The following is a 12,815-nucleotide window of genomic DNA, read 5'->3' as shown; positions in this document are numbered from 1 at the left end:
AATAAAGTAAACTATTATTCTATTTAGTAATCATTTATAATGTCTTCATTATCTCTCGTGGGCAAGAATTCCTAACAGGCCGGAACGGCTGGGAAGGGACTGGCCGGACGGCCGAGCAGAGGACCGGCCGGTCATGGCCGGACGACCATCCTAGTGAGCCGGCTGGTCAGCCTCCTCACTCCGCGCACGCGACACTTCCCTTATAAATAGAGACTCCGGCTCTATTTCCAAGGTATCCCGAATTTGAGCTCTGAAATGATGTCGAACCTCTGAGTCACTCGTTTCACTCATCTTTGACCTCCAAACACCTAACACCATTCTTCCACCTCAATCCTCCTAATGCTCAGTGTCATAGAGGTAAATAGAGGCAAGCCTTTAGTTTCCCCTTTGTAGTTCATCTGTCCTTCTCTTTTCAGGACATCTTGGAGGACGTGGAAGACCGTTCACAGTTAGGGACGAACTGGAGATACCGAGTTCAGGACGCTCAAGCTCGAACGCGACTACTTGATCTGACCTTGGGTTGAACCATTTGGAGCTTCTAAATCGTTGTCCGAAAACGAGCGACAACAAGTATGTTAGCAAATTCACAATATAACACTGAATATAAGAGACATCTTTATTGATAAAGAGAGATGGAAACAATTGTTTGAGATGCAAAAGAATTTGGATGTCCTAAGTGAAGGTAATACATCATGGGCCTGAAACACACAAGTATATTGAGCATCAAATATAGTTCGACAACAGTAATCCTCATTAATCTTGTTGACAGAAATGAGGTTTGCAATGTACTTGTGGGATGAAGAACACTCGTTCGAGCTTTATGATTTATGTTACATGAACTGCTCCTATAAAAAAAACTTTGAATTTTGACCCATCTACTATAATGACTGACATATCTTTATCACACAGTGTAAAATTGGTGAGATATGTCGATTACTAGTCATGTGACTAGAAGCCCTGGAGTCAACAATCCATGAGGAATCAGAGTTTCTATTGGCATGGATAGCTTGGAATGTAGTAACTCGTGAACAATGTTTACGGAGGTCTCGCTCCCAATCTAGACCTGCTTAATGATTTTTTGGAGGAGGGTGAGATGGTCATTGCTTAAGGTTGTTGTGGTCTCTTAGGCAGGAGTCGATGTTGATGTTGAAGTAGAATTCTCGTTTGAGTTGGGGTCTTTGGTGTAGCGAGTTGACTTCCAGTCTTTTAGCTTTCCTTGGATCTTCTAGCACGTTTCTCGGTTATGGCCCAACTGTTTGCAATGATCATAGTATGTTCAAGCTTTGCGAGAACTGTTATCAGATATGGCTCGAGCAGCAAAGCTCTCATCATGACTCATGAGCTCGAGGTCGACGGACTTCCACCCAACACTATCTTTCTTCGACTTTCTTCGTGTCTGAACACAGAGAAGGCTTCGCTGAGAGAGGGTAAAGGCTTCGAACTAAGAATCCGACCTCGAATTTCATCGAGTTCTTTGTTGAGTCCAGATAATAGTTTGAAGACTATTTTGGTCTCCACAATCTTGCGATAGAGCTTTGAGTCATCTTGGCATGTCCACTGGCGGTGCTCGTAGAGGTCGATTTTTTGCCAAAGATGTGTGAGTGACCTGAAATACTGCATGACTAACAACTCGCCTTGTCGTAGGTCGTGAAGAGTGCTTTCAGTCTCGAATAGCTCTGACGCATCTTCCGAGCTAGAGAAGATTTCTCTTGCGGCCTCCTAAATTTCTGCAGCGGTGGAGTAGATAAGAAAATTTTCCCCGATTTCGGAGTTCATCGATTTTATGAGCCAGGACATCACCATATTGTTCTCGGCCCCTTCCATCCTTTGTGTGCAGGATCTTCACTTTTTGGAGCCTTCATCACGTCGGTGAGGTAGTCATCTTTGCTTCCCATAAATCTACATGAGTACAGATTGAGACCACTAAAGATAGTTGTGGCCATTGAGTTTGTAACTTGTGATATGATGGGATAATGAAAGGTAGTTGTGGCCATTGAGTTTGTAACTGAGAGGGCGTGGGTGATGAGTTAGAACAGGTTGTAGTGAGGGCAAATGAATTTTCGAAGATATTCATGGTGTTTTTGGTTTAGGCTCTGATACCAAGAGGAAATGAATAAATATATACATTTTTATATTGGAAATATAAATGCCATTTAAGTAAAAATTTCATTTTATAGACCTAAAATTTAACAAAATATCGGGATTAGACCTCACATTTTAAAAAATCTGAAATTGGACTTTTGGACACATTTTGGACCAAAATACCCCTGATTCAAATAACCCATATTTTTCTCTCATTTTCAAATCATTTTCATCACAATTCTTTTCATCTTCGAATTTGGTATGTGTTCAGTTTCGATTTTGAGGGTTTCACATTGTATCTCGTCGTACGGCATCGTATCGCATCGTACGACATCGTACAGCATCGTACGGCATCGTACGATATCGTACATTATAATATGTATGAATTTTATCGTACATTATAATTATAATGTATCGTATCGCATCGTACAGCATCGTACGGTATCGTACGATATCGTACATTATAATGTGTATTAATTTTATCGTACATTATAATTATAATGTATCGTATCGCATCGTACGGCATCGTACGATGCCATACGATAATGTACGATGTTATACGATAAAATTCATATTTTTTGGATATTTTAAGCGGAAAAAGTCAAATTCACGTGAAATTTTGTCATTCTATGTTATCATAGCTCGTCGGATTCCCTCATATCTCATTGAATTTAGTTATATCTCATCGGAATCGAGCGTTAAAGATCGAATGAAGGATTGAGAAGATATCTCAAGTAAAATGAGTATATTTGTTCAAAATGGTATTTATGTCCGAAATTGGGACAAAAATTCATTTTTAGATATTTTTAAAGTGTGAGGTCTAATCCCGATATTTTGTTAAATTTTAGGTCTATAAAATGAAATTTCTCTATACAAATGCATGAAAAATAGACAAGGCAACTTTCAAGTGATAATGCAACTTTCAAGAAGATTCATTGGGACTCATGAACTACATACTGTCTATCATATGACCTTGTGTTGGTTTTTTTTTTCTATCTTCAACTTTTTTTGTTGACTCCTTATTCAATTATTGTTACGTACTATTATTACTATGCTGGTGTGTAATGTCGTGCATCTTTTACACATCGTAGTAGACATGGCTTGATTTTCAAGGCATTGATCATCACACCTTCTAAATGTTCGCCGAAAGTCGCCAGCGCCATCGCTGTCGGTGGCTTAGCGGCCGACGGAGAAAACATTTTTCGTTTCGTCGTCAATTGTCGTTCAATTGTCGCCGAAACGACGCGTTGATCAACCAAAAAAGATCAACAGATTTCGTTACTTTTTAAGCAAAAAAATGAGTTAAAATCGAAGAACGTCGAGGAAAATCGGAGAAAACGGCAGAGATGAGCGATTTTCGTCGTACTCAGAGAAGCGACAAAAAGCTTCTGGATGCCGACGAGAGTCCTCGGAGATGAGACTGAAAAGTGAGAGAAATCGGAGCCATTTCAGCGAGAAGAAAATTGCAACGGCGGCTCTGGTCTTGGTTGCGTTGAGTTTTTTTTTTTTTTTTTTTTTTTTTTTTTTTTGTTGTTGTTGTTGTTGTTTATGCAGCTTTACTGCCCTGATGCGTGACTTGCATCTGGAGAAGAAGGAAGTATTACTGCCCTAGTGGGCTGGGCTGAATGAAAACGTGGGCTAAAAAAACATTTGCCCAAATGAACTAAACGAAAAAGAAAAAGTGGGCCTTTAATGAATGTATAAGTGCACTCTTTTTTTGGAAAGGTATAACAACCGGCTAAGAATAACAATTATTTATATACTGATCCACTACTTATATAAAATAGGATAAATTACACTATTGCCCCCTCAACTGTGACGTTGATAACGTTTCACCCTCTGAATTATGAAATCTTACACGACAGACCTTAAAATCATACATTGTAACAAACATCTCCTTCTGTCAGGTTTTATTAACGGAATTCGTTACTTTGGTCACGTTTCCAGCACGTGAATTGGTATATGAGAGACATTACATTAATACCCTTATTTATACTTGCTAAAAACAAAAAAAAAAAGTGTTATTATATATTTATTCCTTCGTTTATACTGGACTGAATCAAAATCCCCAAATCTTTCCCATCAAATCCCTCATATTTTTTCATTTGTTCGGTCCTCAATCCCTCAGCCTCATTATCATCAATCAGTTTCTTCAATAGAGCTTTAAATTCTCTCTTTCTCTATAGTGACGACCACGGTGAACCCAAGCTTCTTGCCTCCTCCATACTCGAACTCGCTGTCCCCAAGTTCCCGCTGCCAGAACAAAAAAAAAAAAAAAAAAAAAAAACGCCATCGTCTTTTCTACCGAAAATCGATTATAAATCCCGTTGTTCTCTTCACCAACGGCGAGGGAATAGATTTGGAAGGCCTCGCCAATATCGATGTTGCTTCCGTCGTCAATTCTCGCCCCCAAATTCTTTATGCTTAGTTACGTCGCTGTCGAATTTTGAATTTCTTCATCTTCTAGTTTTTCTTGGTCGACGATGGAGATGGATTGGATTTGCTAAAAGCTGAGGATGGATTCATAATTTTCTTTCTTTTTTGTTTGGGTGAGTTGTAGATTGGAAAGATAGAGAGAAACAGAGAGATGCGTGAGTCACATATGCTAACAGCTAAACGCTAGTCTTTTTTGGAAAGAATACGTGTGTGTTTGTGTGGATTTACCGATTTTTATCAAAAAAAAATTGTATGTGTTTGTGCATATGTATACATATGTTTGTGTATATCATGAAAACATAGAGATACTAATAAAAACATTTGATTATTTATATATAACCAGAATAATAATAAAAAAAAACTAAAAAAATTAATGAAGAAAAAAAAATACTTCTTTACCTTTAATGATTTCACACCATCAAGTAGATTTGGGGATTTAGGGGTTTCAATGTGGTGAAAAGAGTAACGAGACACAAAATAAATAAAAGTAATAATTTTTTAATTGTACAATTACCGATTTACCCTTTAAACACTTGACAGCCGTTAATAAAACCTGACAGAAGGAGATGTTTGTTACAATGTAGAATTTTAGGTCTGTCGTGTAAGATTTCATAATTCAGGGGGTGAAACGTTATCAACGTCATAGTTGAGGGGGCAATAGTGTAATTTATCCTATAAAATATTTACGTACACGCTAGTGTTCTTATTAAATGAGCTTGATAACTTTTATTTTCACAAAAAATAACCTATATACGTAAATAAATAAAATTTAGAAAAAACTACAAATATGTGCGTCGGATAGAAATATATATATATATATATATATATATATATATATATATATATATGTATATTTACATAATGTGTATTGGGTAGAATTTACATAATATGTGTATTGGATAGAAATATATATATATATATATATATATATATATATATATATATATATATATGTGTGTGTGTGTGTGTGTTTAGAAATTGTAAAATTTATATATATATATATATATATATATATATATATATATATATATATATATATATTTAGTATATTCTGCAACATTATTTCCGTTCGATTTTTCATCGATATATCAGTTTTCCATCGAAAACGGAATTTGAAAACTGCATTTCATTTGTCAATTTCCACATTTTTCTGTTCGGTATTCCGTCGGCGTATCGATTTTCCATAAGTCAAGAGTCTCGAAACGGTATCGAAAACGACATTTCGAACCTTGGATATCAATCTCTGAGTAGGTTATAATATTACCAGAAAAAAAAAAAAAAAAAAAAAAAAGTAATGGTTGAGTTTTATAAGCTGTGTTTCCTTCTCGGTGTGAAGGATAACATAAAGACTGAGAAGCATAAACCGAAGGCTGATTTTCTTCGTACGTTAATTATGGAACATCTTAAATGTCACGAGCGTGTTAGCTTTTAGTCTCCGACTCCAATCATGCCCATAACTTGTGTGTTTCTAAACTACTTTTATTTTCCCGCCTTTCAAAACACAGTAAATCTAATATCATTGATTTGAGGCACATTACATATATAGTCATATTTACATTTTTAGATTGTTATTTAACAAATTTTTAGTAAATATTTAGTAAATAATCACGTCCATGTATTTACACCATGTATTTACACCCGTAAATTGACTAAAATACCCCATTTTACATTGCGATGTTCTTTGCGATGGAGTTCTTCATATTGGCTCATGCAACATTAACAGTATATCATGTTCTATACGTTTATTTGTTTTGATTTTTTTGTTTTTTCTGTAACATGAATTAATATGGTCCTGCGGTGTGTCAAGGATTTTGAGAAAAAAATAATTATGGATCATAATGTAGATTAATATTGACAAAGATAGAATGAAGGATATAAAAAATTAATTAGTAAGCATAGTGTCTGCTTAACTAAGGAGGCCAATGACTGAAAATTTTATTTATGTGATACGACGATCGAGGGCTTCAGTCCTAATATGAATTTTGTATTTATGTCGTGAGGTTCTACGAAGTCCAAGACGAGGAGAGGAGAGAAGAAATTAGTATAATGGCCCTGTTTGGTATTACTGTCCAGTGTCGATGATTCATAGTCAAGTTGATGTAATCTGTTGCACTTCATTAACGAAACTAAGCTTCAACCAAAACTACCAACAGACAATTGTAAGATCATGACAAGTGACACTTAACATATCAGTTCTAATAGTAAAGAAAGATGAGGAAACAAAAGTTTAAGAACCCATGATAGGTATTAATAAGAAGCATTACACGGTGAATAAAACTAGTAAAAAGGGTGTTCTAGTGATGAGAGGGAAAAGCAGACGCCAAGAATTGATCGTCCTCGTCATATATCTGCAAGTTCTTGGACTTCATGAGGAACCCGACTGCTGCATCATCGAAGTTCAACAGAGACGCCATCTTCAGAAGCTCGGCGAGCTCCTGAACGCGGTCTCCGTTCTCCCACAGAACTCCCTCCGACACCACCTCTGAGAAGTACGTGGCTCTCTCGATGTTGTGGCACGGAGACCTGTCTCCCTCCATCATCTTCTGCGTCATCATTGTCGAGCTCTCTCTCTCCCACCGCACGCTCCGGCTCGCTCTCACACTCAGCGTTTCGCCGCAGGAGAGACTCAGATCGTAACCCACCTCGATCGGCTCGTCCGTCTCAACCACGCTCAGCCTCAACAGATCGCCGACTGCGCGGTGCCGTTCCTCCGCTTCCATTCCCACGGCAAGGAATCCGAGTATGAGCTTCACCATAACTCTCCCGATCAAGTCGGAGCTCGGAATCTGCCTCCGGTCGCTTGGCGCCGAGGATGCTTCTTCTCTCTGGACCGACTCGGATATGGTTCGGACGCCGAGTTTCTGATAAACTCTGAGCAGATTGGTCCGGGAGAGGGCGGGCAAGGCCGGCTGAGGATACCAGACGAAGATGGGGAGCGTGGAAGACTGGTCGAAGAGGCTCTTCAGTTGAAGGTCGTCGGCGATGAACACGTCGCTCTTCTTCGCCAACGAGATTCTGTTTGGACGGCCACCGCGCGGCATCACCGGAACTTTGGAAAACTTCTCAGGCAGGTTAGTCTCGTCTGTTTTCGATGAACAGTGTTTGGCGATGTAACCCCAGAACTTGCAACACTCGTCGTGAGACAAACTCCGGTCTGATTCCTCCCAAGTCCTCCATAGCCGGAAATAGTCTTCGGTGTCGGGACTGAGCTTGATTTTGAAAGTGCTCGAGAAAAAGAAGAGGTTTGTCGTGTAGTGTTTGTCCAGTACGGTTAACTGTGAACTGAACAGACCAGAGTTATCATGAACGACGCAATCTCGGGGCCAAACCCAATTCCCAGTGTGACTCCCGGTGGGGATCCAAATCTTCATATCCGATTCACTTTTAGGCTCCCAGTTGTATCTGGCCAAGTAATTGTACAATCTTAATATCTTCGGAAGCTCAGTCTGGGATTTGAGCTGGGCAGCGATCAGAGGAGATCCTTTCTCGGCCTCGACTGTGACCCCGATTGAGGCGAGAACTACTCTGTAGTCAGCGAGTTTTGAGCCATAGAACTCTTCGTCGATGAATGGCCCGTCCGTCTTCTTCAGACCTGAGTCGGCAAACTTTGGACCGAAGAGCAAGCACTCCTGCGGAGACCTGTAGCCGAGGCAGGTCTTCATCCATGGCTGAGAGAGCTTGTTTGTGAAATCATCGGGAAACTCGTAATCTTTCTCTGCCAATAAGATCTGAACGCAGTTGAGCAAGGCGAGCGCAGTTTTGCGGCTCACAGACGCGACGTCGTGGAAGTTAAGGAGACCAGACGCTACGAACTTGACTCCGGCCTTGAAATCGACCACCGCTCCCATGCTCTTCAGCTCCTTTTTGAACGCGTAGATGCCTTTCCCGTAGCAGTTTTCGGTGTCGTCGATGAAAGGAAGGCTAGCGATGGGCGAAATGGCCTCCCAATCAGAGCTGTAGAGAATGCACTCCTTCGGCGACCGCAGATAGTTGCAGTGGCGAGTCCGCAGCCACTCTTGCTCGCGCAAGCACTTCTTGAGATCGGAAGGGACAACGAAGGAAGTATCTAATTTCTGGTAGGCTGCGAGCAACGACATGACATTCTCTTTCGACACAGTCCTTGACGACACGCTGGCTTTGAAATACCGAACGAATTGCTTCACGGCGTCCTCAAAATCGACCACCACTCCGATCTGTTTCAGCTGGTCTTTGAAAATAAAAAGCTTAGAGTCATAGTAGGTCGAATCCACCAAAGGGATAGCGTCGAAGATCTGGAGAAGACAAGCCCAGATCGGGTCGCAGAGCACTGATCCGCCGGGAGTTCTGTAGCCGGAGCTAGTTTTCAGGCACGGAGTTCCAGTCAAGGCTAGGACTATTTTCTCGGACGAGGCCCCGATGTTCATGCACATCAGCAGCGTAACTAGGGCTTGGTTGGAGAGGCGTGCGAGGTTTTGAGACGGCTTCAGGCGGTCAGCCATGAACTGGTAGTGGCTTGTAGTGAAAGAAACGGCCACGCCAAGCAACTCGAGCTCCTCTTTGTATCGCCTAATGTCGCCGCTTCCATAGTAATCTACATCCACGAACGGGATGTCGCTGATCTCCATCGCAACTCGCCATGCGTCGTTGTACAAGACCGACTCCTGGGGCGACTTGTCTCCCAAGCAAGTCTTCATCCACTTTCCGTCCTTAACACTGTCGATGAACTCTTTGGGGGGGAGACACTGTTTCCTAAGAAAGGCGATGAACCCGAGGATGGAAAGCACATTCTCTCTGGTCAAGTTACCGGAGCGTGCCAGGGACATGAGGCGGTTTCCGATGAACTCGCAGGCCTCGGAGTACTCGGACTTCACGCCGATGGCTCTCAGCTCGGCCGCATACCCGTCTATCGCGTTCCCATAGTAGCTGCGGTCGACGAGAGGGATGTCGACGAGCACCGAGCCGCTCTGTAGAAGGCTCGCCCACGACTGCGACGACGAGCTGAGTAGGAAAGACTCGCACGGCGGCCTGAAGCCGAAACGCCCCTTCACGGTGATCCTCAGCCAGCTTCCCTTGGAGACGCTCTCCGCAAACCGGGCGGGCAACCGAGTCCCGCGGCGGTGGCAGCTCCGGATCCAATCGAGGAGGAGGAAAGCGTTGCTCTTTGTGAGGGGCGATCCGGCGGTGGCTATGCTGGAGTCCGGGATGGGGACGGACGGGACGTCCTCAGCCTTGGCTCTGTCGCGGAGGAATCCGGCAAGCTCAGTCTCCCGTGAGAGCTTGGCCGGTGAGAGATAGTCCTCGCTGAGCTCGACGTAGCCGTGGCCGCGCCAGGCGTTGGAACCCACCAGCGCGGCCCACTTGCTCCCCTTTGCCGGGACCAAGACTCCGCTCCTCGACGTCACCACATTGCCATAGTTGTCCACCACCGGCATCTGCGTGCAGAGATAGTCCGCCCTGGCCTCCGTCAGAAACCCCTTCTTCGTCGAGTGGTGGAGGAAGTGAGTGTAGGACACCACCAGCCTCCTCTCCCGCAGAGACCCGCAGAGGAGGCCCGCGTATTCGTACACATCCACCGTCGCCATCTTTGCGTGGCTCTGGACCCACTGCGAGAGGACAGCCCGGTTCGGGCTCAGCCTTATCGCGTCTTGAATGGCCTCGGGGACGAAGAACAGGCTCCCCGGACACCCCAGCTCGCCGTTCCACTCGATCAGCCACTCGTCTTCCGCGGGCTTGCTACACAGGAGCACCGTCGTGGACCCTGCCACGCTTCTCAGCGAGACCTTCCCAGAGAGGCCCTCGTACTTCAGGAGTGGTATATTGCGGAGATTGGTGGTGCCAAGCTCGCCCCAGTGGGTGGCGACAAAGGAGAGAAGCTCGACGTAGTTGGGCTCGGAGACGCCGGTGACAATTTGGGAGCCTAGGATGCACTTCCCGTACCACTCGCTGCCCATGGCCTCGACGCCCAGGAAGTCGAGGAACCGGTCGTTCTCTTCCTTGTCGAACGAGCCGGCGAGGACGAACTTCCCGTGGGAGGAGAGGGACGAGAGGCTGACACCGTCTCGACGGGCCCCGCCCAGGACGGCCCAGAAGCCCGGGAGCAGCCTCCCGACCTCCCGCGGGCGGTGGAAGAGCCTCTGATCGACCGTGGGCTCGCTCGGGACCACGTGCTCTTCGCAGAGGCGGGCCCGGATCCCATCCCTGACAGCCGCATTGAGCTCCGGGTAGCTGGAGGGGTCCACGGGGAGGTGCCGGAAAATCCCCGGGAGAGTGGAGAGGGGGACGTCGGGGTTTGCAGTCACGAGGGACTTGAAGGCGTCGGAGAACGCTTGCGGGACCCGCCCCAGGATGCCGCGGTTCCAGGGGCAGTCGAGGAGGATGGTCTCGCGCGACGAGGACAGGACAAAGTCGGCCTGGATCACAAAAGGGAATCCGGTCACCATCTCCGTAGGAAGGAACGCGTAGATCCCCGGAGACTTCTTGACGGCGGCGGAATCGCCGAGCGGGAAGGCGAGGACGACGGTCCACTCGTCGACGCCCCTGCGGCGGTCCACGCGGCTCTCCGCCGGCACCGGGAACTTCTGCCGCCACATGTAGAAGCTGCACGGGGAATCGGGGCCGGCAGCGAGGTGGATGGTGAAGGACTCGGCGTTGATGTTCTTGCGCTGAGCGTAGTCGGTCTCCTTGATGATGGCCACCTCCGTGACGGAGCTCAGGCCGCTCCGGACGGAGAGGCGTTTGATCTTCGAGAGGAAGAGGAGGACTTGAGGGTGGATGGACGAGAGTTGACTTGAAACCGCTTTGACTTTGTCGGCCTTCAGGGGCAGAACCAGCGTGGTCGTCGGAACTGTTGGCGAGCCGTACACTTGCTTGATTTGGGACAGAGTCGGGTTCTGTTCGACCCACTCCGGGACCACATAGCCGAGACCGCAGTGATCGCAGGGCTCTTCGTTGAACCGGATCTGATATCCATTGCTGAATATGTACGGCGTTGAGGTTATCAAGAACACGCTCTTGAAACCAATCCCTGCAATAGTATGACCAAGCAACAACGTTTATTACACACACACATACGACAATACAACGTTACAATGTTATTACCTTTCTCTCCGATATAGCCTTTCTTCCTGTTTTCTTTCTTTGTTGATCGTCCAACACTGCAAATGGAATCGATGTTCTTGCGTGAGAAGCCGATCTCGTTGTTGAAGATGATCAGTGTCGCCGGAGCTCCAGTGGCGGTGATGTCATTGGAAATTATGACGAACTCCAACGACGGATCAACGCTCTCCGAGTACTCGTTGTCCTCAGCGTTCTGCCCAAAACAAAACAACACAACCACTCACACTCAGTTCTCTATCAACTTATTACCCTGCTAATTACGATATTGCCAATAGTTTCACACTACGCCCTGATGTTCATGAAATTTTTTCAGTTTTACGTTGCTAAAGCGCACTATAATACACGCTAAAAAGAAACCAAGGAAACAAGTTAAATTAAAGCGACACTCGAAAACGATCATAAACCAAAAGGCGAAACCACCAAAGCCAAAAAGCGATTTAACTTCTTGTTAGGGTATCGTGAGAGTATACCTCAGCACTGAACAGTTAAACGACAATATAGAAACAAAAACAGCAAAACTAAGATAAACAACCGCAAAGGCTCCAACTTTTTTTATGAGCAAAGGTTTTCACGGCTCTGAAACGTTTACCTGGATCAGCTCCATCAAGAAATGGACGTCTTTCGCGTAAAGCTCGGCAGAGAGATTTTTCACGGCTTGGTGTAGATCCTCCGACAGAGGATTCTCTTCTCCGCCGATCGAAAACTTTTTCCGGCGAATCTCTTCGATGTGCTCTCTCGGGCTCGCCATTTCCGTACAACAGAAAACAGAGAGAAAATAAAGAGTTTGCCTAGTTGTGCTTAGTTTGTTTCAGAGTGTAAGAGTGAAGTGAGAGTGTGAGACTAGATTGAGTTTTAATGTGACTTTTTATATATGTTTAGAACTTTAGATTACCAAAAAAGCAAACAGAAATACTTCCACGAGAAGTATTTCATTTAAAAAAGAATGATATTAATATTAATATTATTGCGACCATACAAGAGAAGGGAAAAAAAAAAAGTGGAAAGCAATGTCAAGGGAATAATTGTACGATAAAAAATGAGAGAAATAATAAATGATTCCATGCATCTTCGACGATGGTTCTTCGACTCTTGGTCTTCTTGTTGACTTGTTGACTTTATAAATCTTTTTATTTTTCTTTATTTTTGTCCAAAGGGTTTTTCTTTTATATTCTTTTTCGTTCTAATAATAATATAAATATAAA

The 12,815-nt window shown here is 44.2% G+C and overlaps 1 protein-coding gene across 1 annotated transcript; it reads right to left on the bottom strand.

Moving 5' to 3' along the window:
* Nucleotides 1-6,612: 6,612 nt before the first annotated feature.
* On the bottom strand, nt 6,613-12,446 carry LOC149380911 (uncharacterized). The gene is made up of 3 exons (XM_089630324.1): nt 12,203-12,446; nt 11,596-11,806; nt 6,613-11,521 (listed from the first exon to the last, which is right to left on the bottom strand). The coding sequence occupies exons 1-3, from the start codon at nt 12,359-12,361 to the stop codon at nt 6,813-6,815; spliced, it is 5,079 nt and encodes a 1,692-aa protein (XP_089486450.1). The 5' UTR covers nt 12,362-12,446; the 3' UTR covers nt 6,613-6,812.
* Between the last annotated feature and the right edge of the window lie 369 nt (nt 12,447-12,815).

The sequence above is a fragment of the Urtica dioica genome, chromosome 11 (assembly GCF_054948205.1).
Source record: "Urtica dioica subsp. dioica isolate 48M chromosome 11, U.dioica_male_clone48M_v1_H2, whole genome shotgun sequence".
NCBI lineage: Eukaryota > Viridiplantae > Streptophyta > Magnoliopsida > Rosales > Urticaceae > Urtica > Urtica dioica.
This window is presented reverse-complemented; position numbering and strand designations above follow the sequence as displayed.